At 41.3% G+C, this 23,142-nt stretch overlaps 1 protein-coding gene across 1 annotated transcript in view; it reads right to left on the bottom strand.

The window, feature by feature from the left end:
• Positions 1 to 14,417, bottom strand: part of LOC136699535 (uncharacterized) — a 43,255-nt gene extending 28,838 nt beyond the window's left edge. The window contains exons 1-5 of the mRNA XM_066674314.1: positions 14,327 to 14,417; positions 12,746 to 12,813; positions 9,500 to 9,862; positions 2,096 to 2,452; positions 1,667 to 1,756 (exon numbers count right to left, since the gene is read on the bottom strand). Of these exons, the coding sequence (XP_066530411.1) occupies positions 1,667 to 1,756; positions 2,096 to 2,452; positions 9,500 to 9,862; positions 12,746 to 12,812 (877 nt within the window). The 5' untranslated portion in view covers position 12,813; positions 14,327 to 14,417. The remainder of the gene's footprint in view (positions 1 to 1,666; positions 1,757 to 2,095; positions 2,453 to 9,499; positions 9,863 to 12,745; positions 12,814 to 14,326) is intronic.
• Positions 14,418 to 23,142: the final 8,725 nt, after the last annotated feature.

Raw genomic sequence — 23,142 nt, 5'->3', positions numbered from 1 at the left:
CCCTTTTTAAAAAGGGGAACCACCACCCTAGTCTGCCAGTCCAGAGGCACTGCCCCTCCAGGTCTCACTGTCATTACCCACGTGAGCATTGAAGTCCCCCAGCAGAACAATGGAGTCCCCAGAATGAGTGCTCTCCAGCACCCCCTCTAGGGTCCCCAAGAACACATGGTATTCTGAACTGCTGTTCGGTGCATAAGCACAAAAAACCATCAGAGCCCTTTCCCCAACCTGAAGGTACAGGGAAATTATCCTCTCGTCCACTGAGGTAAACCCCAATGTACAGGCGCTAAGCTGGTGGGCTATGAATAAGCCAACTCCTGCCTTATGCCTCTCACCCTGGGAAACTCCAGAGTGAAAGAGCATCCAGCCCCTCTTAAGGAGATTGGTTCCAGAGCCCATACTGTGAGTCGAGGTGAGCCCAACTATGTCTATCCGGTACCTCTCAACCTCGCACACCAGCTCAGGATCTTTTCCCACCAGAGAGATTATGTTCCATGTTCCAAAAGCCAGCTTCAGTAACCGAGGATCAGAACGCCAGGGCCCGATCCACAATGCACCAGACCCGGATTGCTACTTCTCCCACAGGTGGTGGGCCCATGGGAGAGTGGACCCATGTTGCTCCTTCAGAATGAGCCCAGCCGGATCCCATGAGTGAATGTCCGGCCAAAAAAAAAATTATAAACACAAATTTCTATATAAAGGTTTATAATATTATTAGAAATAACCAGACATTGTGAATATACACACTGACATTCAGTGTTTAAACAAACACAACTTTATGAATTAAACTCTGCACTTTGGGATATTATATTTGTATTACACTTTCTGAAATATCAATTTCAGATTCTCGATAATCTGACAATTAAAAAATAAAAATGCCATAGGACATATACTTCCACAGTAAAATTTCTTCATCTTCAGAACATCAATAGTCTGTTATGGTGTATCTTCAGTGAGCCTTTCAGATTTTTGAGACACTTTGAAAATAAAGAGATAATATTTGCGGAAGGAAGCTAAATGTATAGTTTTTCCGCGGTGTGGAAGTTGTGTTCTTATTTTGATCTGTACTCTGAATTTTTTGTAACTCGTATTTTGGTATCTGAATTTCGTCTACCGAATTTGAGCAACTTCAAAATATATTGTTTGATTTTTTTTAACTTCAATTTTTTTATCTGAATTAACCTTGAATAATAACAGTGAAAACGTGTTCTAGAAAATTCACGAGTTCTATTCAAGAGCAATTATATTCAGATGCATAATTTCGGTGCAAAAAATTCAGATGCATAATTTCAGTGCAAAGAAAATCAGTGCTACAAATTCAAAGGTGGAAATATTTCAAAGGCTGATGAGACAGATTTGCTTCCATAAGAGACCGACATGTAGAACAGGGTCTGACAATAGGTCAGTTCTCAAAATGAGTGGATCTTATTTAATAATCAGAATAGAGCATAATAATCACCTGATAAACGTACACAAACACTAAATCAAACAAAAGTTTCAAAATAATAATGTCTTCGTATCAACTGTAGTAAAAAGGCAACAGATTAAACTTAGTTCATACAAAAAGTCTCCACACTCCTGCAAACACAGCTCATATATATACTGATGATACTGGTGTGGACAATAGAATAAATATCAGTATCATGTAGACAACATTAAAATTTACCTTTTAAGATCAAAGCTGTAACTGCAGCTAATGTAACGACAGAAAGTGAAATACAGATGAACACAATCACCCAGGAATGAAAACCTTTTCCTGAAACACACACAGAAACATAAACAACAACCACAGATTTAACAGCAATATAAACACTAACCAGTCGGTCATAAGAAGGAAAGATACAGAGTTATTTTTTTGTATTCAAAATCAAATTTTTTTATTGTATTCATTTTTTTTAGTAAATCAGTTCAAAGTGCTCTATTTTTGTTTGATGTGGTATATTATCGTAATTTATTATCACAAGTTAAGGCGCTAGAAACAAGTTTTTTTTTATAAAAGAAAACATGTTGAAAATAGCCTTTTCTGATCACACAGTTCAGTCCAGACTCAGTGAGTTCCACTATCCACATCCAACATAAATTTTAAGGCTCTTACCTTTGACTTTGACATGAACAGATGTGTCCACATACCAGAAACCCCCCTGAATGAAACACTGGTAAACTCCCTCATCAGACGCTCGCACTGAGGAGAGTTTCAGTGATGTGTTTCCTCTCTTCAGCTCTTCTTTAAACAGAGATGTCCTCCTTCTGTACGACTCCATCTGCCCATCATTCCTGTCTCTTAAACCTTCATACAGATGAACTAATGTGTTAGACTGAGCCAGTTCCAGTCTGGACCACTTCACTGTCATGACTTCAGCATTGACTCCAGGTCGGAGAGAACAGGGGAGAACCAGGTCTTCACCAGCTTCAACAACAAGAGCAGCATCTGCACCAACTACTTTAAAGGGCCCTGGAAAAGAGATAAATCAATCAAAAAAAATCTGTATTTCTCTAATTTATTCTTACCCAATTTAATTATAATTCCACCCAGGTGTAGCTCTCCTGTTTCCTGCAGTGTTTCCCTTCCACAGTTCTGTTTCCCCTGAGATAGATTATTAGTTATATGATCACTTTAAAGGATATTTCAATGCCATTTGTAGAAACAATGAAAGTTTTGTTTGAAGTTTACAACTGTATTTTGCAACATTTGAGCTATTGTTGCACCTCATTATAGGATAAATGTTTGTGTTTGTGTTGAGAATTGATTGTGACTAATTATTAACTGACTGCCATAGCATATGTAACATTTTTCAGTGTTTGAAAAAAAAAAATCTGTAGTGAAAATCACATTAACCACGGTGCAACAACTGATCAATGCATATTGTCTTATTTTATTTACTGTGCACAGGTGTTAAGCTGAAAGGGTGGGAACTGAATGCAGCTTACCAAAAAAAAAAAACATTTAAATATAAATACATTAAGATAAAAAATTAAAAGAATAATAATAAAATTAAATAAATATTGTTCACGAGTTGTGAATCTCAAGTCCAAGTTGCATGTCAAGTCATCTGAGGGTGAGTCTTAGGTTGAGTTTGAAGTCACTGTTTAAATAAATTGTAACTGGAATTTGTTGCACCATAGTGTGGGATGCCCTGCTCAGCCAGTTCTGATTGGCTCAGGAGTTGACCTGACCAAGGGGTCAATCTGACTCAGTCTTGCAGTCCCGTTTTGCCAACTCCTCAATAGTGAAACGTTGCTATGGTTGTCGCTAGAAGTTGCTAAAAGATGTTATCATCTAATTTGCATAATTGTCCATTTGTAATTGATGATGTAGAAGAGAGGAATAAAATTGTGGGAGAGAAAAGAAGTGAGTAAAATCACAATAAATATGTTAGGAACTACACATGATATCCTTCTGTTGATTCTTGTCTTAACCGTCAGGTGTGTCTGTGTATTCGTGTCATTTTAGGTAAAGTAGAGATAACTTTTAGATTTGTAATATATAGAGTAGAAAGTGAAAAGCTGTGATATAGAAATCCTTCCAAATATGAAGAAGAGACTATCACAAACCACTTTAACAACGTTCAACACATTTCTGTTTTGGCTCCAGTAAAACACTGATGTTGAGTGGAGCTCGGCTGAAAACTGTGTTTAAACTGTAGTGATGTATACACAAGAAGGCGCGCACAGCAAAGTGTGTCCCATTTCTGCTCTCAGCTCCAACCCCTTGAACACTTGAACACTCCAACCCATTTTGCTCCCCTACAACAATGTCATCACACATCACTGAAGTGCACACTTCAAGGAAGGGATTAGGGCTTATTGTAGGAATTGGAACAGGGGGAAGACTGTGGATGGCAAAATCCCGGACACTTTTTGGCGATTTAGAAATCCCGGCCTGACACATATTTAGGTCCTGAAAAGAGAACATGTCCGGCAAAAAGAGGACATGTCGTCACCCTATCTATAGAACCCTGTACACTTGAAGAGACCTTTTCATTAATAAAGGGCTCTCTGCATCATGAAGGGGTTCTTCAGACTGATGGAGAATGTGCTATAGATAGTTCTATATATAAAAGCTTTCGGAAAGGTTCTTATTATGATGTCAAGCTTGGGACCATAGAAGAACAGTTTATTAATCCATAATTTAGATAAAATTTAGATGAACACCTCTCTACTTATTTAATGCTTCTATAAATATTCTAACATGAACACCCAAACCCCCACTGACCATTTTGTGAGCATTCTTAGTAAAATCACTGAAGAAAATAAATTGTTACTTGATGGGTGATTTCAATATTGATCTTATGAACAGTTATATTACAGATATATATATATACAGATATATTACATAAATTATCCAAATGCATCATCATTCTTTCCACTGATAAACCAACAAACAAGAATAACAAGCTCTACCATATTCCATATTAGTAGGCAATATAATATACTCCTTTATGGCCAGAATCAGTGGAATTCTGGTAAGAGACATCTCTGATCACCTGCCGATGTTTGCTATAATCAAAAAGTTCACCCACAAATCACATGAAACAATGACTGTTAGGATTTTTAGCAACTGGAATATTGATTCATTATCCATATCTCAAATGAGTCATGGAATTGTGTTAATACTGAGCCAACGTCCAAAAACAACTCTACGCTCAGTGAAACTATCAATTGAGTGGTTAGGAAACCTTTTCCATATTAAACCAAAAACAAAAATGAAACTCAGAAATCATGGATTACAAATAACTTAAAAAAGAGTCTGAAAATATCATTAATTCATTCATTGTCCAGAGCCCACCCAGAATCACTGGGCACAAGGCAAGAACATACCCCACAGGGTGACACACACTCACACTTTTGAGTCATCAATCCACCTACAAATGTGTGATTTTGGTCTGTGGGAGGAAACCAGAGCACACTGAGGAAACCCACGCAGACACAGGGAGAACACAAACTCCTCAGAGACAGTCACCCAGAGCAGGACTTGAACCCACAACCTCCAGGTCCCTGGAGCTGTGTGACTGCGACACTACCTGCTGCGCCAACTTGTCACCCAGAGAAAAACAAACTACACACATTAACAACTTTTCACAACAAACTACTAACTAAACTCAGAAATGCAAGGACAAAGCAGTATTAAAAAATTCCAAGTAAACCAGTAAATCATGAAATAAAAAATATATGGTAAACTATCAGTGAACCCATTTATAAGATAATCATTTTAGACCACTCACCAAATTCAAACAAGACAACCTACAAGTCATTACAACAATCTGGATATTGCTTATTCATTTAACATTTTTTTGTGAACATTAGCATGCCCAACATACCTACTGCAACATACCTACTACAGCATACTGGTCATGCCAACTCACCATCCCCTTCTGAAACAATTCACATTCCATCAGGCAACATTACAGAAGGTGAACAACATAATAAATATCCTCAAGCTCACCTCAGCTGGGCTCGATGAGCTAAGAACAGATAGACTCAAGAAATCCGTCTGATATCTCTTAGCCTTTACTTAAACCAATCTTTACTTAAGCCTTTACTTAAACCAATCATTAACCAATCATGGTATATTTTATGACCAACTGAAATGGGTCAAAGTAATCCCTATATACAAATCAGAAGATCCATTCATATTCTCCAATAGCAGGTCCATTTCTCTCCTTCCCAGTCTTACAAAATTTTGAAATAACAGCTTATAACCAACTCATTGCTCTAATAATAAAAAAATAGAATATCAATATCAATATATATATGGATTTAGAGATAAACACCCCATTTATGGCTGTAATTAAGCTAAAAGACAAAAAAATCCCATTGTTACTTGACAACATAGGTTTATCCTCCACATTTAACAGTCTGTAATTCAGAGTTGAAGTTTGTCCATGTGACACACTTTTCTATTTAATAAGTAACTTCCAAACCATTCTAACACTGTTATGTATGTCATAGCAGCCATTATGCATTTGGCATGCATTATTTTTTGTCACACTTAATCATGACATATTACAGAAGCTCCACTGCTATGGCATCAACAACACAGTGTTAGACTGGTTCAGAAGATAATTATTAAATAGGAAGCACTGTTTCACATGGGGGCAGCACGGTGGGTCAGCATGTAGTGTTGCAGTCACACAGCTCCAGGGACCTGGAGGTTGTGGGTTCGATTCCCGCTCTGGGTGACTGTCTGTGAGGAGTTGGTGTGTTCTCCCTGTGTCCGCGTGGGTTTCCTCCGGGTGCTCCGGTTTCCTCCCACAGTCCAAAAACACACGTTGGTAGGTGGATTGGCGACTCAAAAGTGTCCGTAGGTGTGAGTGTGTGAGTGAGTGAATGTGTGTGTGTGTGTTGCCCTGTGAAGGACTGGCGCCCCCTCCAGGGTGTATTCCCGCCTTGCGCCCAATGATTCCAGGTAGGCTCTGGACCCCCCGCAACCCTGAATAGGATAAGCGGTTACAGATAATGAATGAATGAATGAATGTTTCACATGGGCAAACTTCAGCTCAGATCTACAGACAGTTAAAGTAAATACTGGGACCCCTACTCTTTTTAATTTATGTAAACAACCTTTATCTGTTGGGCGGCATGGTGGTGCAGCAGGTAGTGTTGCAGTCACACAGCTCCAGAGGCCTGGAGGTTGAGTGTTCGATTCCCGCGCCGGGTGACTGTCTGTGAGGAGTTGGTGTGTTCTCCCCGTGTCTGCGTGGGTTTCCTCTGGGTGCTCCGGTTTCCTCCCACAGTCCAAAAACACATGTTGGTAGGTGGATTGGTGACTCAAAAAGTGTCCATAGGTGTGAGTGTTTGTGTGTGTGTTGCTCTGTGAAGGACTGGCGCCCCCTCCAGGGTGTATTCCTGCCTTGTGCCCAATGATTCTGGACCCACTGTGACCCTGAATTGGATAACCGCTTACAGATAATGAATGAATGAACCTTTAACTGTCAAGAATTTGTTTTGTTTTCTGATGGCACCAATATTTTTCTGTCCAATAAAGACTGCTTCAGACTAATTTCAGCTATTAATATAGAATTTAGTAATATCAATACCTGGTTTAAAATTAATAAATTATTTGTGATCTTCAAGAAAAGCTCTTACATGCCCTTTGCTTAAATTTTTTTTTTAAATAAAACCCTACCAGTATACATAACCAAGAACATTATATCCTGTTTCTTTATGTACTTATTGATGATAAACTCAGCTGGAATCATCAGTCAAATTAAACATATATTACCTCAGCATGTCTTGTCAAGCTATATTATTCAATGATATTTCCAATGTTGTCATACTGTTTCATTATTTGGGCTAGCACTTTTAAGAATAATCTCACAGGCTAAGTGTTTTTCAAATGTGATTTGTCAGAATGATCATTTCCTCCTCATATTATGCTTGGCTGTCCTGGGGTCCAGTTCTGTCTCATATGGTCATCAAAAAGAGGATAATCAAACAATGGAAAGCACAGACCGTTAAGCAGTCTTATTTGATGCAAGAATGGATGAAACACCATTATTTTGCGTGTTGAATTGTATGTTTACTTGATTATTGATTTGAAAAAAGCCCCCATGTGGCCAATAATTCAGTAGATTGTTTAGGGTCCCAAAATAGATACACACATGTATACAATTTTGTTGAAATAATCCAGTTAGTTCTAAGGCTATCAAATATTTGCTGTAATCTCCTCATTAATGAACTTATTATTATTATTATTTATTTTATAAATTATGTCATTATCAAAGATTCTCATTTATGACACCACTCAGTAGCAGCAAAAGCCTCTACTAAAGTTCAGGTTCATAGGATTCTTCTGATACCACAGATGCACGTACTGAGTAAAAACCCATATATGTGTAAATATAATAATTCTAATTCAATTTTTTAAAATAATCTTTAAAATTATATATATATATATATATATATATATATATATATATATATATATATATATATATATATATATATATATATATATATATATATATATCCATCCATCCATCCATTATCCACTGCTTATCCGGGTCCAGGTTGCAGGGGAAGCAGTCGGAGCAAAGAAACTCCGTCCCCCCAGCCACCGCCTCCAGCTCCTCCAGGGGTATACCAAGGCATTCCCAGGCCACTCGAGACATGTAGTCTCTCCGACGTGTTCTTGGTCTGCCCCCGGGCCTCCAACCCGTTGGACATGCCTGGAACACCTCACCAGGAAGGCGTCCAGGAGGCATCCGAACCAGATGCCCGAACCACCTCAACTGGCTCCTCTCAACGTGGAGGAGCAGCGGCTCCACTCCGAGTCTCTCCCGGATGTCCGAGCTCCTAACCCTGTCTCTGAGGGAGAGTCCAGACACCCAGCAGAGAAAACTCATTTCAGCCGCTTGTACCCGCGGTCTTGTTCTTTCGGTCACTACCCAAAGCTCGTGACCATAGGTGAAGGTTGGGACGTAGATTGAACGGTAAATCGAGAGCTTTGCTTTTCTGCTCAGCTCTCTCTTCACTACAACGGACCGGTACAGAGCCCGCATTACTGCTGATGCTGCACCGATCCGCCTGTCAATCTCACGCTCCATCTTTCCCTCACTCGTGAACAAGACCCCGAGGTATTTAAACTCCTCCACTTGAGGCAGGATCTCACTTCCAACCTGGAGAGAGCACTCCACCCTTTTCCGACTGAGTACCATGGACTCGGACTTGGAGGTGCTGATCCTCATCCCTACTGGAAACCAGTCAGACTTACTGCCAGCCATACGAACCAGATCCCTTTTCTACTCAAAGAGCCCAGTACCCCATACTCCCAGAGCACCCCCCACAGAATATTCTGTGTGACACAGTCGAATGCCTTCTCCAGATCCACAAAACACATGTAGACTGGTTGAGCAAACTTCCACACATCCTCCAGGATCCTAGCGAGGGTAAATATCTGGTCCTGTGTTCCACGACCGGGGTGGAATCCGCATTGTTCCTCCTGGATCCGAAGTTCAACTATCAGTCGGACTCTCTTCTCCAGTACCCCCGCATAGACCTTACCAGGGAGGCTGAGGAGTGTGATCCCCCTATAATTGGAACACACCCTCCGATCCCCCCTATTTAAAAAGGGGAACCACCTCCCCAGTCTGCCAGTCCAGAGGCACTGCCCCCAATGTCCACGCGATGTTGCAAAGATGTGTCAGCCAGGACAGCCCCACAACATCCAGAGCCTTGAGGAACCCGGGGCGAACTTCATCCAGCCCCGGGGCCCTACCGCCAAGGAGTTTTCCTACCACCTCGGCCACCTCAGCCCCAGTGAAAGATATATTTTATGTATGTTATTTGTTTTTTTTGGGTTTGATCCAAGACATATATGTATCAAGATACAGTTGAGTTGAGTTTTCAAGGAAGCAGGAAGGATTCTATTCACAAAGTAAAATTTCTTCACAACTTACTGTTCATACAATTTCATAATAAGGAAAAATAACCCTAACAATAACAACAGGGTCCCTATAATTTGTGTTTGGACTCCTAACAACTCTAACATTGAACTCACCAAGAACTTTTACATGAAGACTGGTGTCATCATACCAGGATGTTGATGTGTCCAGAACAACACACTTATAAGCTCCATCATCAGACGCTCTGACTGCGGAGAGTTTCAGTGATGTGTTTCCTTTCTTCAGCTCTTCTTTAAACAGGTCTGTCCTCCCTCTGTACGACTCCATCTGCTGATCATAACTGTCTTCATGATCTTTATACATATGCACGAGTGTGTTTGATTGTGTCAGCTCTGTTCTGATCCACTCCACTCTCATATCCACAGCACTGATGTTGGGTTGGAGAGAACAGGGCAGAATCAGGTCTGTACTATATTCTACCACTAGAGGAGCATCTGGACCAACTACTTTAAAGTGCTCTGAAACGAAAAAACAACAGAAAAATATTATGAATATAACATTGAATATAATATTAAAAAAATTACTCTTTTGCTCAATTCCAGTGTGATAGATTCATACTTCCTACTTACTACAAGGTTAAATGAATACCATCTTCTGTATCTAGTTTGGTATATTAATATCCAGTTATCTGAATCATTATTGTCACTGTTTATAAAGCTGGATAAAAGTTCTCTGAAATGAATATATGTTATTAATTATCTCACACTCACACACAGTCTAGTGCTGGGGTGTTCATACCCCTCCAGCCCATGACCTGCCCTGAGCATGGTGACATTAGCCTCATATGCAGGTGCTCAAGATTGACCCATTTTAAAGTCATTACTTTATGATATGTGCACCTTTGAAGCCTTGTGTCAGTAATGGAGGTCCCTTTAACTTTCAGAGATCAATGATTAGGTTCAGGGTTGGACACGCAATTTAAACAAAATACAACATACTCAAGTTATATAAATGTAAGCAAAACAAATAATTTAAATCATAACTATGTTTAATTTTGTAAAACACTCACCCAATCACTTACTCACTCACGTGTGAATAGTTTAACACACTCAACCAATCACATGTGGACAGCTGTGTGACACTGACACGATCCTGTGCTACTGTGTTGCTGTAAAAATACATTGATTGACTAAAGCATTATGAACACTTGCCTAATGTACTGATAATGTGGAAGGAATAGTGTTAAGGTCTTAAGGTCCACTCTTTCTACTGGTTCAGACCAAACTGGATTCAATTCTTTACTTCCCTTGGGCATCACTGAGCCTCAGACCAACAGCATGTTTCCACATCAACCACAAATACCAACTGTTCAGATTAAAGTCTGATATAAAACCCACACAATATATATAAGATCATCAGTGATATTCACCTCATCTGTGAGTGGTCTTAATATTTTGGTTCATCAGTGGATGAGGTTAATGTTACAAACCAGATTCCAAAAAAGTTGGGACACTAAACAAATTGTGAATAAAAACTGAATGCAATGATGTGGAGATGGCAAATGTCAATATTTTATTCGTAATAGAACATAGATGACAGATCAAAAGTTTAATCTGAGTAAATGTAACATTTTAAAGGAAAAATATGTTGATTCAAAATTTCACAGTGTCAACAAATCCCAAAAAAGTTGGGACAAGTAGCAATACGTGGCTGGAAAAAGGAAACTGAGCATATAACAAACAGCTGGAAGACCAATTAACACAAATTAGGTCAATTGACAACATGATTGGGGATAAAAAGATCTTCTCAGAGTGTCAGTGTCTCTCTGAAGCCAAGATGATCTCCGGGCCTTAAATGTCACTTCACCTCAAACAGGAATGCCACTGTCAAGGAAATAACAGAATGGGCTCAGGAATACTTCCAGAAAGCATTGTCAGTGAACACAATCCACCGTGCCATCCGCCGTTGCCAGCTGAAACTCTACAGTGCAAAGAGGAAGCCATTTCTAAGCAAGCTCCACAAGCTTAGACATTTGCACTGGGCCAGGGGTCTTTTACAATGGAGTGTAGCAAAATGGAAGACTGTTCATTCAACACATCAAAAAAAATGACCTTGTCCCAACTTTTTGGGGATTTGCTGACGCCATGAAATTTTGAAACAACATATTTTTCCCTTAAAATGATACATTCTCTCAGTTTAAACTTTTGATCTGTGATTTGTGTTCTATTCTGAATAAAATATTGGCACCTCCACATCATTGCATTCAGTTTTTATTCACAATTTGTTTAGTGTCCCAAATTATTTGGATTCCAGTTTGTATTTTATGAGCCTCATGAATTCAACTAATCCAGTGTTTAAGTGTGGCATGTGTTTAAACTGGGCGGCACGGTGGCGCAGCAGGTAACTCAGTCACACAGCTCCAGGGGCCTGGAGGTTGTGGGTTCGATTCCCGCTCCGGGTGACGGTCTGTGAGGAGTTGGTGTGTTCTCTCCGTGTCCGCGTGGGTTTCGTCCGGGTGCTCCGGTTTCCTCCCACAGTCCAAAATCACACGTTGGTAGGTGGATTGGCGACTCAAAAGTGTCCATAGGTGTGAATGTGTGTTTGTGTGTGTGATGCCCTGTGAAGGACTGGCGTCCCCTCCAGGGTGTATTCCCGCCTTGCGCCCAATGATTCCAGGTAGGCTCTGGACCCACCGCGACCCTGAATGGGATAAGCGGTTACAGATAATGAATGAATGAATGAATGTGTTTAAACCACTGTGAGGCAGAATCACTGGACACTAGCACGTTATTCCCCATCTGTCCGTGTGAGTTTCTGATTGCGGTGAGTGAAATAAAACTGGGATGTAGTTTTGTCCTGGGAAAACTTTAAGAAGAGTCAACAGCAGCTGAGATCAGAACCTGAAATGCTGCTGTAGTTTGTTTATCCTGAGAAGAGCTTCACAGATCCTACCTCAGAACAGCACATTTGTACTGTATCAGCATGTAAGACTGTGGTGAGGTGACTAGAGGAACACATTCAGACTCCTGGACTGAGACTGGAGTAAGATTTCAGATTTGAGTGCACATGTAATTCAATATAAAAATATTTAGGGTTCATGTGTAACATAATTTCCTAAATGTGATGTTGGTAAAGACATGGACCTGTAGTTAAGGTTTATGACTACATAAAATAAACAAATATTCCAAACTTAAATGATCTAAAAACTGGACATAGGGTGTCTGCAGCTCTGCTCTAGTTTACACCAAAGGATGATGAGTTTATTATTATAGACTATAAAACTAATTTAATAGGTAGTATTAGCAATGTGTCTCTACCTCAACAAAAGAAACACAGAGAAATAAATCAGACAGTGATATAAACTGTGCCTCTCAGATTTGTTCAGTAACGTGGACACGTACCTGCTGCAGTCTCCATGAAGCCAGAGATGATCAGTATCACACTCAGAGTCCCACTGAGAAACTTCATCCTGAAAGAACAGTGAAGGTTCTGCTTTACTGGGTTTAGATTTACAGGAACAGAGCACATTAATAAACATGTCTGTAAACGGGTCAGTTAAACAGTGTGGATCATTTCCTACTGCAGTCCCTGGACAGTTACAGGACGACTGACCCACACTCATTACACTACACAAGACATGAGTCTGAGGGGACAGTGACTCTACGGGGTCTGAGGGGACAGTTTTTTGTGGTTGGAAGTTTTTTGTGTAGTGTGTTCAGTAGTTTATTGCATTTTATTCATGTATTACGTGTAGTCAGTAGTATGTGTTCTGTGTTGTGAATTGACGTGTAGTCAGTAGTTTCTGTGTTGTTGTCTGTAGTTTAGTGCTGTGTGCAGAGCTCTTATAGGGATATTAAGCCAGATGAAAAATGATTACACTGCGCCCCTCAACTACAGCCCGAACAGCCCTGTAAAGATAACACTGTGCAGAACAAACACACACAGTCACTGAACCTTCCCAGATTATTGGACCACTGTAATTAGATCATTGATAGTGATCACTGATCCAGACAGAGTGTAAAATCACTTAATGACTTTTAGACACACAAATAAAACACACTCCTGAGAGAGGTGCTGGGAGTATTGTGTCAGTCGGGACACGTGACTATGTGGGTGTGGCAGGACATTTTTTGCCCCAGGAAGGAGGACATCGGGGGCAGGAGCATTTCTACATTCTGATTGTTCAAAGAGAAAAGAGAAAATTTTTAAACATCAAATAAACAGCGTTTCAGCTCAGACAACAGAACTACACCATCTCAGTTCGTCTCTCGTCATCCCCTCACTCTCTCTGACCCCTCCTTTATCCCCCAGCACCTCCTCCACCTGGGGTTTGACGTTAGGACGGTGCTGATAGGGAACCGGGGACCAGACTGAGTGAGGGGAGTTCTGTGTCCTCAGCCCTGTCTCCTCCACTAAACCAGTGAGTCACTCACAGTTCCCCACGATCAGAATCTGAAGCAGCTCAGAGACCATCAATAGATTCAAATACTGTGACCTCACTGGAGGTGGGGAACTGAGACACAGCCGCACTGCCTTTTTAACTCTTTATTAACTGCACCCTAACAAGGGCGTAGGGAAAAGAACAAGTGTCCAAAGCAGTATTTGGGCTTTGTGCAGTGACCCACCGAGCCCTTATCCACCATCACCCGACTCTTCCCGACAGTGGATGATGCTCTGTCCTTAACACACACCACACACCAAGCCCAACACACACACACACACACACACACACACACACACACACACAGCCTCCCAGCCCTCAGCCTGACTCTCACACACATTTCAATATCAGTCCCACTGTCCATCACAGAGCTGAGAGCAGTGACTTGTTTCTGAATCAGTCTCAAAGTCTTCAGTTAGAAAAGCTCACATTCAGCTGAATCAGGAAATCCAGAGCTACACACAGAACACACACATCAGCTCATACACACACTCACACCATCTCTGCTTCTCCCAGTCCACTGTAAAAGTGAATTACACACCTGTACACACTCCGCTTCTCCACTGGAGTCCAGGCTGAATGATCATCTGCTGCACTTTCCTTTTCTGTACAAAGAGAAACCAGTCAGAGAACATCACTCACATTATATCACAAGTGCATCTGAGGACATCTCAGATTACCTTCCTGGAGTGTGTGTGTGTGTGTGTGTGTGTGTAAATCACATCAAAAACAACTTCTTCCTCAGAACAGAACCACATTCCACACACAGGAGTGTCTGACCTCACACTGAGAGTGTGTTACACACAGTAGAGGATTTACACCAATCAGCCAAAACATTAAAACCACCTCCTTGTTTCTCCCTCACTGTCCACTCTCTCAGCTCCACTGACCACACAGGAGCACTGTGCACTTCTCCACTTCCAGACTGTAGTCCAGCTGTGGCTCTGCATACTTTACACACTAGTAAAAGGAGCGTGGAGAGGACTTTATTATCAGTAACTGATTACGGTGGTGTAATATAGACATGATTCTGTAAATATCCTCACGCCCTGAGACTCAGTCTTCCACTGGGCTCTGAGGGTCTTCACTGGAGACCCCTACAACACCCATCACTATACACTGTATATAAAAGTAGGCTGGTCCTCTCTGGCCGTGCTGCCAAAATTAAGGATAAATAATCCAAATGCTGTTCTCGCACTACACATGTGTAACAATAAAAATAAATTTATTATATTACACTATACTAATAAGAAAATTAAACAACTTGCATAATATTTATCGGTGATTCATGGAGACACAGTCTCTAATAGAACTGTTTTATCCGTCTTATAGTTTTATCTTGCACGTTTAAATATTATGAAGTGTGGTGTGCATTATGATAAGTAACAATTGGTGCAATATTGCCCCCCAAGGTTGTGTCCTGAGCCCTTTGTTGTACTCACTGTACACATCTGACTGCATGCCCTCTTTCAGCTCCACCACCATCATCATCAAGTTTGCTGATGACACCTTTGTAGTCTGTGATCTCAGACAACGATGAGAGGGCCTACCTGGAGGAGATTAGAAACCTGGAGAACTGGTGCCAGGACAACTATCTCCACCTCAACATCAGCAAGATGAAAGAACTGAACGTGGACTGCAGTAGCAAACAGTAAGCACAGGAGCTACCACCCTGTCCTTGTCACCAGAGTGGCAGAGAAAAAATTAAAATACCTTGGTGTGCACATCTTGCAGGACCTATCATGGATCTGCCACATTAACGCAATCTTAAAGAAGGCCCATCAACATCTCTACCACCTCAGATGTCTGAGAGACTTCAGACTGCCCTCCAAGGTGCTGTAGAACTTCTACTCATGCACCACTGAGAGCATCCTCACAGGAAATATCAAAGCCTGGTTTGGGAACAGCACCATGCTGGACAGGTAGGCCCTCCAGAGGGTGGAAAGATCAGCTGAAAATATCACGCGGACCAAGCTCCCTGATTTTCAAACCATCTACAGCAAGCATTGTTGGACTATGGCCAGGAAGATTGTGAAGGACCTCAACCAATCCAACAATGCACTCTTCTCTCTGTTATGCTCTGGGAAGCACTTTTGCACCCTGATGGCGAACACAGAGAGAATGAGGAGGAGCTTCTTCCCGTAAGCTCTCGGGGCCCTAAATGAGAGCAGGCACTACATCACTAGACACAATCCGCACACAGACTCTCAGAAAGACTCACACCACCACCCTCTCACACACATCAATGCAACAGCTGCTTTGGACAACTGCATTGGTTGCACATCTCCATTGCATTTTTACACATAAGACATTTTGCAGTCTACCCCTGCACACAATGCACACACAGCCATTTTTTTGCACACATTCACATTCTACGTCCTGTATTCCTTTAAATATTTCCTTACATATTTTTTGAAATATATATTTTTTATTACGATTTATATATATATGGTGGCAACAGGGCGAGTAGAGAAGCCCAGGTGTCTCTGTCCCTTGTAATTTCCACCAGCTCCTCCTGGGGGATCCCCAGGTGTTCCCAAGCCAGCTGGGACCCATAATCCCTCCAGCGTGTCCTGGATCTACCCTGGAGCCTCCTTCCAGTTGGACATGCCTGATATACCTCCAGATTAGATTAGTTGTGAACCACCTCAACTGATCTGAGCTCCTCCCTAATCACTGAGCACCTCACACGATCACGGATGAGTCACCCAGCAACCCATCTGATAAAACTTATTTAGGCCACTTGTACTTGCGATCTTGTTCTTTCAGTCGTTACCCAGAGCTCCTGACCATGGCTGAGAGTGGGTATGTAGACTGACCACTAAATTGAAATGGCTCAGCTCTAACTTCACCACAACAGTCCTGTACAGTGACCACATTACTGCACCTAACCTACAGTCAACATCAAGATCCCTCTTCCCATCATTTGTGAATCCAATCTAAAGGCACTGTTCCAGAGGTCCATGCAATATTGTAGAGATGTGTCAGCAAAGACATCGAGGGCCTTCAGTAACTCTGGGTGAATCTCGTCCACTCCAGGGGCTTTGACACTGCGTAGCTTTTTAACCACCTCAGTGACTTCAGCCAAGGAAATGGAGTCTGACACCCCAGGCACTTCTGGCCAGGAGGCATGTCTCTCTGGTTTAGGAGTTCCTCAAAGTGCTCCTTCCAATGCCCAACAATACACTCAGTAGAGTTTAGAGTTTCACAATCCTTACTGAGCACCGCTTAGACAGTGTCCCTCCTCCCCCTCCCTCTCCTGAGCTGTCAGAGTTTTTTCTAGAACCTCTTTGAGGCTGCCCAGAAGTCATTCTCCATGGCCTCTCCAAACTCCTCCAATGCTCTGGATTTTACTTCAGCAACAGTCACAACTGCAGCCTTTTTCGCCTGCTGGTATCCTTTTGCGGAATCAGAAGTTCCCCAAGCCAGCCAAGCTCAAAAAGCCTCCTTCTTCTGATTGAGAGCTTCCCTCACCCCTGATGTCCACCAATGGGTTCTTGGGTTGCCACCACAACAGGCACCAACAAGCTTTTGAACAGCTATATGCAGTCGCTTCCACAATGGAAGTCAGGAACAAGGTCCATTCAGACTCCATTTCCCCCACCTCCTCCGGAACATGTGAGAAATTCTCTCAGAGGTGAGAGTTGAAATCCATTCGTACAGAGTCCTCTGCCAGCTTTTCCCAGCACACCCTCACTATACGTTTGGGTTTACCAGGTCTGTCTGGCAACTTTCCCTGCCATCGGAGATGGTGATCAGTTGACAGCTCAGCCCCTCTCTTTACCCGAGTGTCCAAAACATATGGCCTCAGATCATCAGACATGACCACAAAGTCGAACATTGACCTTTGACCAAAGGTGCTCTGATACCAATTACACTTATGAGCCACCTTGTGTTCAAGCATAATGTTTTTTATGGACAAACCATGATTAGCACAGAAGTCCAATAACATCACACCACTCTGGTTCAGATCAAGCAGGCTGTTCCTCCCAATCCCTCCTCTCCAGGTTTCACAGGCATTGCCAATTGTCTCAAGTCCCTCAGCAAAACAATACAGTCAGTGAATGGAATTCTCTCTAGAACTTCACTCACTACCTCCAAGAAGGCTGAATACTCTGAGCTGCTGTTTGGTGCATACGCACACACAACAGTCAAAGTTTTCCTCTCTGCAAGCCGAAGCCACAATGAGGTGACCCACTCATTCACTGGAATGAGAACTCCAGTTTGGAACTTGAGCTCTCAACTGTACAGCCTCCAGTATACAGTAATAATACACAAAATATTCCCTATGTCATTCTTTCTTTATAAATTATAGTCCTAGACCCTGTGATACAGTAATAATACACAAAATATACTCCCATATCATAATTTCTTTATATATTAGGTATCTGATAAAAACCTAAACAACTGGTAGCCTGTATTTCTGTGTCCAAAACTACAAGAATGATCAATGGATACATTATTTTGCTATAATTAGCAACAATTTATGAATTATACCATTGAAACTTTAGAGGCTGTAGGAGAGCAGTTAGATGTTATATCTATGATGTTAATGCAAAACAGATTTGCTAAAGGTGCTCTCAAGTGGGGACCTACCATTCTCTGGTCAATCTACCTATAAAAAATTTAGACAAAAATAAATATATCACATAGGTCTGTTGTTATGCTCATGTGTACTGATACAATCACAGTATATTTAAGTAAGCTATGATGATTACAATATTATGATTATTATTAATAGTATTAATCACCCTTATGAAGAATAAAAGGAGCTTCTCCTTTCTAGATTCTTTGCTCTTACTAACACACACACAGGACAATGGGACTCCATGCTAAAATTAATCCTTCATTCAAAAGCAATCAAAGAACCAGATGATGGGAATGCCTTTATATCCACAATATATATTTTCTTGTGTCTCACGTTGATTAACCTACAGAAATATAAATTGTTTAGTCTAATATGAGTGTGCCTATATCTATATCTTTATATGCATTGTCTTAATCTGATAAGAACCCAGGGAGACTGATTCTTTACTCTCTAGTTAACGTATATGTCCTTGTTATAACAACATGCATAATTGCTAATCTCTCATCTGACCATTGCCAAAACAGCATTATGACACTTATACTCTTTCACCCAACAGGAATTAAAGTATTATAAGCGTATGGCAATATTTTATTCACGAGCATGAGTAATGTGATATGAAACGCCCCTGGTTGCAAGACCCAACCAGAGACCGCTCTGAAGCCTTGAGGGAGGAGTCCCAATCTGGTATAGAGCAGGGCATGAAATATGAAGAAATTGCTGATGCCCAGGCTCCAGCTCAATTGTTGGTTTGGAAAAGGTCCTTTTAGTTGTTTTGTTTAAAGCCTTCTGAGACACTCGCGCATTTTGAGATGCTCGAGACACACAGAGAAGTGCCTATAAATGCCAAACACAGAACACTCCACCAGGTACCCCGTGTAGCATGCTAAATGCTACCTGAAGAGGCTCTGCATATCCTTTCTGTACTAACTAACCAGGAAAAGGGACACCTTTCCTGATTTAGAGACTAAAAGATAACCACCCAGTCTTGCTTAGTGTCTCATTAGTTAAGTTGCAACGAGTTATGTTATGTGTTTTTGTATATTGCGACACCAGTCAACTTTACCAACTGTGATTAAAGTGTGTGAAACCCATTTTCGTGGCCAAGGAAAGGGGAATCACAAGCTAAAGATCAGTCTACAGGGTGGGCCATTTATATGGATACACTTTAATAAAATGGGAATGGTTGGTGATATTAACTTCCTGTTTGTGGCACATTAGTATATGGGAGTGGGGGAATCTTTTCAAGATGGGTAGTGACCATGGTGGCCATTTTGAAGTCGGCCATTTTGGATCCATCTTGTTTTTTCAATGGGAAGAAAAGGATGTGCTTGGTTCAGACTGTCAGTATTCATAAGTAGAGTCTCTGACGTTTGGACAGCACTCCTGCAGGAAAACTTTGTGTTCAGCTTCAAAAATAATACACACTGATATCACACAATGATAGCAACACCACAGGAGAAATGCTAGCACAGGCTTCCAGTATCCATAGTTTCAGGTGCTGCACATCTTGATGGTATGGTGTGGTATATGGGGTACAAAGATAGTGGGGTCATTCTTCATCGTTGGAAACCTCAAGGCCACTGGATATGTGAAATTGCTACATGATGATGTGTTTTCATCTTTATGCACTGAAGCTGGCACGTTCCCTGGAGTTTTTTTCCAGCAAGATGGTGCAACACCACATTATGGGTGTCAGGTCCGAGCATTCCTAGGTGAACAGTTTCCTGGAAAGTGGATTGGTCGTCATGGGCCAGTTGAATGGCCCCCAAGGTCTCTTGATCTGACCCCCTTAGACTTTTGTCTTTGGGGTCATCTGAAGGCAATTGTCTATGCTGTGAAGATACGAGATGTGCAGCACCTGAAACTACAGATACTGGAAGCCTGTGCTAGGATTTCTCCTGCGGTGTTGCTATCAGTGTGTGAAGAGTGGGAGAAGAGGGTTGCATTGACAGTCCAACACAATGGGCAGCACTTTGAACACATTTTATAAGTGGTCACTTGTAAACTTGTAAATAACTCATGAAAGAATAAAGTTACGTTAAAAACAAGCACATCATTGTTTTTCTTGTGAAATTCCCAATGGGTTTCATGTGTCACATGAACCTTTTCCCATTGAAAAAACCAAAGTTGGATCCAAAATGACCGACTTCAAAATGGCCACCATGGTCACCACCCATCTTGAAAAGTTTCCCCCCTCTCATATACTAAGGTGCCACAAACAGGAAATTAATATCACCAAACATTCCGATTTTATTAAGGTGTATCCATATAAATGGCCCACCCTGTATATGTGCGCTGTGTGAGACCCCAGCTTATGAGCCCAAACAAAAGGCAAAAACCAAAAAGCTAATTTCTAAACCCAACAGAGTTAAACAAACAAAGGAATACCCCAGGGGAAATATTAAATGTGTTTGGCTGCTTAGACTTTGGTATAATTTACTCTTATCTTTATTCAGGAGTCACTCCAGAAAAGATTATGTCCCTGTTTAATACCTCTGCCGTTGTCCTGACATGAAATTTCTATGGGACCTTATGTTACCTGTGACCCTGACAAAGTTGTGCAATTGAGTATAAAAAAAAAGGGTGTGATGAGGATCCTTGGCTGAGCGCTCTCTTAAATACCAGCTCAGCCATGTGCTCCTCATCTGCGCTGATTACCCGAGGGCGTATTAGGAGAAGTAATTCTTCTTCTGAGGTGGGAACTACGGATGGCGCGCCATCGGGTGGCAGTGAGCTGTCTCAGTTGTTGGACGAACCCCTGTATGCTACCGGAGGAGCTGAAGGCTGACTTCCACTGGTGGCTGTAGGCCGAGATCTAACAAATAGGCATGCCTGTGCCTAGTAAGTATTTAATGTAAGATTATTTCATAACATTTTTAAAGAAAAAAAAAAAATCAAAACATTTCCTTCCTTTGTGACTGCATAAGTCATAACTGCAGATGGGGTTGCTGATAAATACTCACATTCAGCAGGGGTGGGACTTAAGCACAGAGAGGTTTAATAATATACCAAACAAGCCTTATTGTTATAAATTCCCCGCATCTGTCCATTGTGGACTTCAGGAAAATGCTGAATACTGCCGCAGAGAGGGTGAGCAGCACCAAGTTTCTGGGAGTGCACGTCTCAGAGGACCTGTCCTGGAGCATCAACACAGCATCACTGGCCAGGAAGGCCCCTCATTGTCAACACCCGCCTCACTCAAAAAGCCCTCTGCACTGTAAAAAACAGAACTTAAAATTGCTCGCTTGAATATGATGTTTAGTTAAACGTCTTATTGCCTCTGCTGTACCCTACAGCAGCGGTCCCCAACTTTTTTTGCACCATGGACCGGTTTCATCTAAGAAAAATACTTTCACGGACCGGCCTTCATATGCTCAGGACTGGCTCGATAATTGTTAATGACGTAATCTAATAATAAATCATCCGCAGTGGTCTTATGTCAAATGCAAACATCAACAGACAATAAACAACCTTTTGTTCATAAATTAATAATCAACAACATCTCTGTAAACGAAAATATTTATTTTAGAACGAAAATCCTTTCTAATAAGAAATAATTGTAATAAAAAACTAAACTCGATTCAAGTGACATTACTGGGTCATTTCTCTATAAAAGGGTGAACACGTCAATCAAATAATAATAATAATGTCAATTAGTGAGAGCCCTGAGCATGTTTCTCTGCAACGAGCCGGTCCCATCTCAGAATAATGGGAGACAGTGACGTCCGAAGTGTGTTCCGTACGTTAAGTCTGTTCCGTAGTTTCGTTTTGGTTGCGGTCACTAAAGAAAATCCTGCTTCACAAAGATAGGTGGTTGGAAATGGAAGCAGGGCTTTGTGGGCGATCTCAGGGTTATTCTGCCTCGATTTTAACCCAGATCACCGGCACAGTTGTTGTTTGAAACATACTTTTAAGGCCACCGTCATTTGCAATGTCCAGCAGTTACGCATGTATGCGTCTGTGCGTCATTCCGCACAGAAGTCACTTTTCAAAATAAAACATCAACATTTAGACTGATAATCAATTTAAAAAAAAAATCAAACGTTCTGTGCGGCCCGGTACCTAATGGCCCACGGCCCGGTACCGGGTCGCGACCCGGTGGTTGGGGACCGCTGCCCTACAGCACTCATTATAGACAGTATCAAGAGTTCAGCTTCTTTTTGATCATGTTCTTTCAGGTGATTACAGAATGAATTCAGTGACAGCGTTACAGTGTTTGTAGCTTTTTGTAGCTTCACACTTTGTTCCCGTTCAGCAGAACTGATCTCTTCCAGTTCTTTTTTGACGCACTTCAAGCTTCTGTCTAGGTCTGAAAATGTAGACACAGAAATTTGTTCTTGGGATTTTTTTTCAGTGTCGTAAGCCAAATTCATAATTGTCTTTCTATTTGGAAAGTTCTCTGGTTTATAAAGATCATATCTGAGAGAGTTGTGAGATCCCGTTTTCTCATAGAGACTGGTTTTTAAGTCCAAGAACTGTATTAAGTGAGATTCACAGTCAGAGTCACTCCACTTCTCTACTGACAGAATCAGAGCTTCTGCATTTTCCATTTCAGAAAGAATGTTCCCACCACACTCCTTCCACTTTTTCTCCAGTGATATCTGTGTATGCTTTCATCAGTATTCTGCTTAAATTGTACACATCTTCAAAATCATGTCTGTGAGAAGCAGTTATTATTTCCCAGACAGGAACCAGGGTTGTTCCTTTGTCAATAACATTCCAGGTTTTGTAGTTAGCCACAAGATGGGATTTCCACAATAAGTGATCAT

This window comes from Hoplias malabaricus, chromosome 6, assembly GCF_029633855.1.
Source record: "Hoplias malabaricus isolate fHopMal1 chromosome 6, fHopMal1.hap1, whole genome shotgun sequence".
NCBI lineage: Eukaryota > Metazoa > Chordata > Actinopteri > Characiformes > Erythrinidae > Hoplias > Hoplias malabaricus.
The sequence above is the reverse complement of the archived record's forward strand: the minus strand, read 5'-3'. Positions and strand labels throughout refer to the sequence as shown.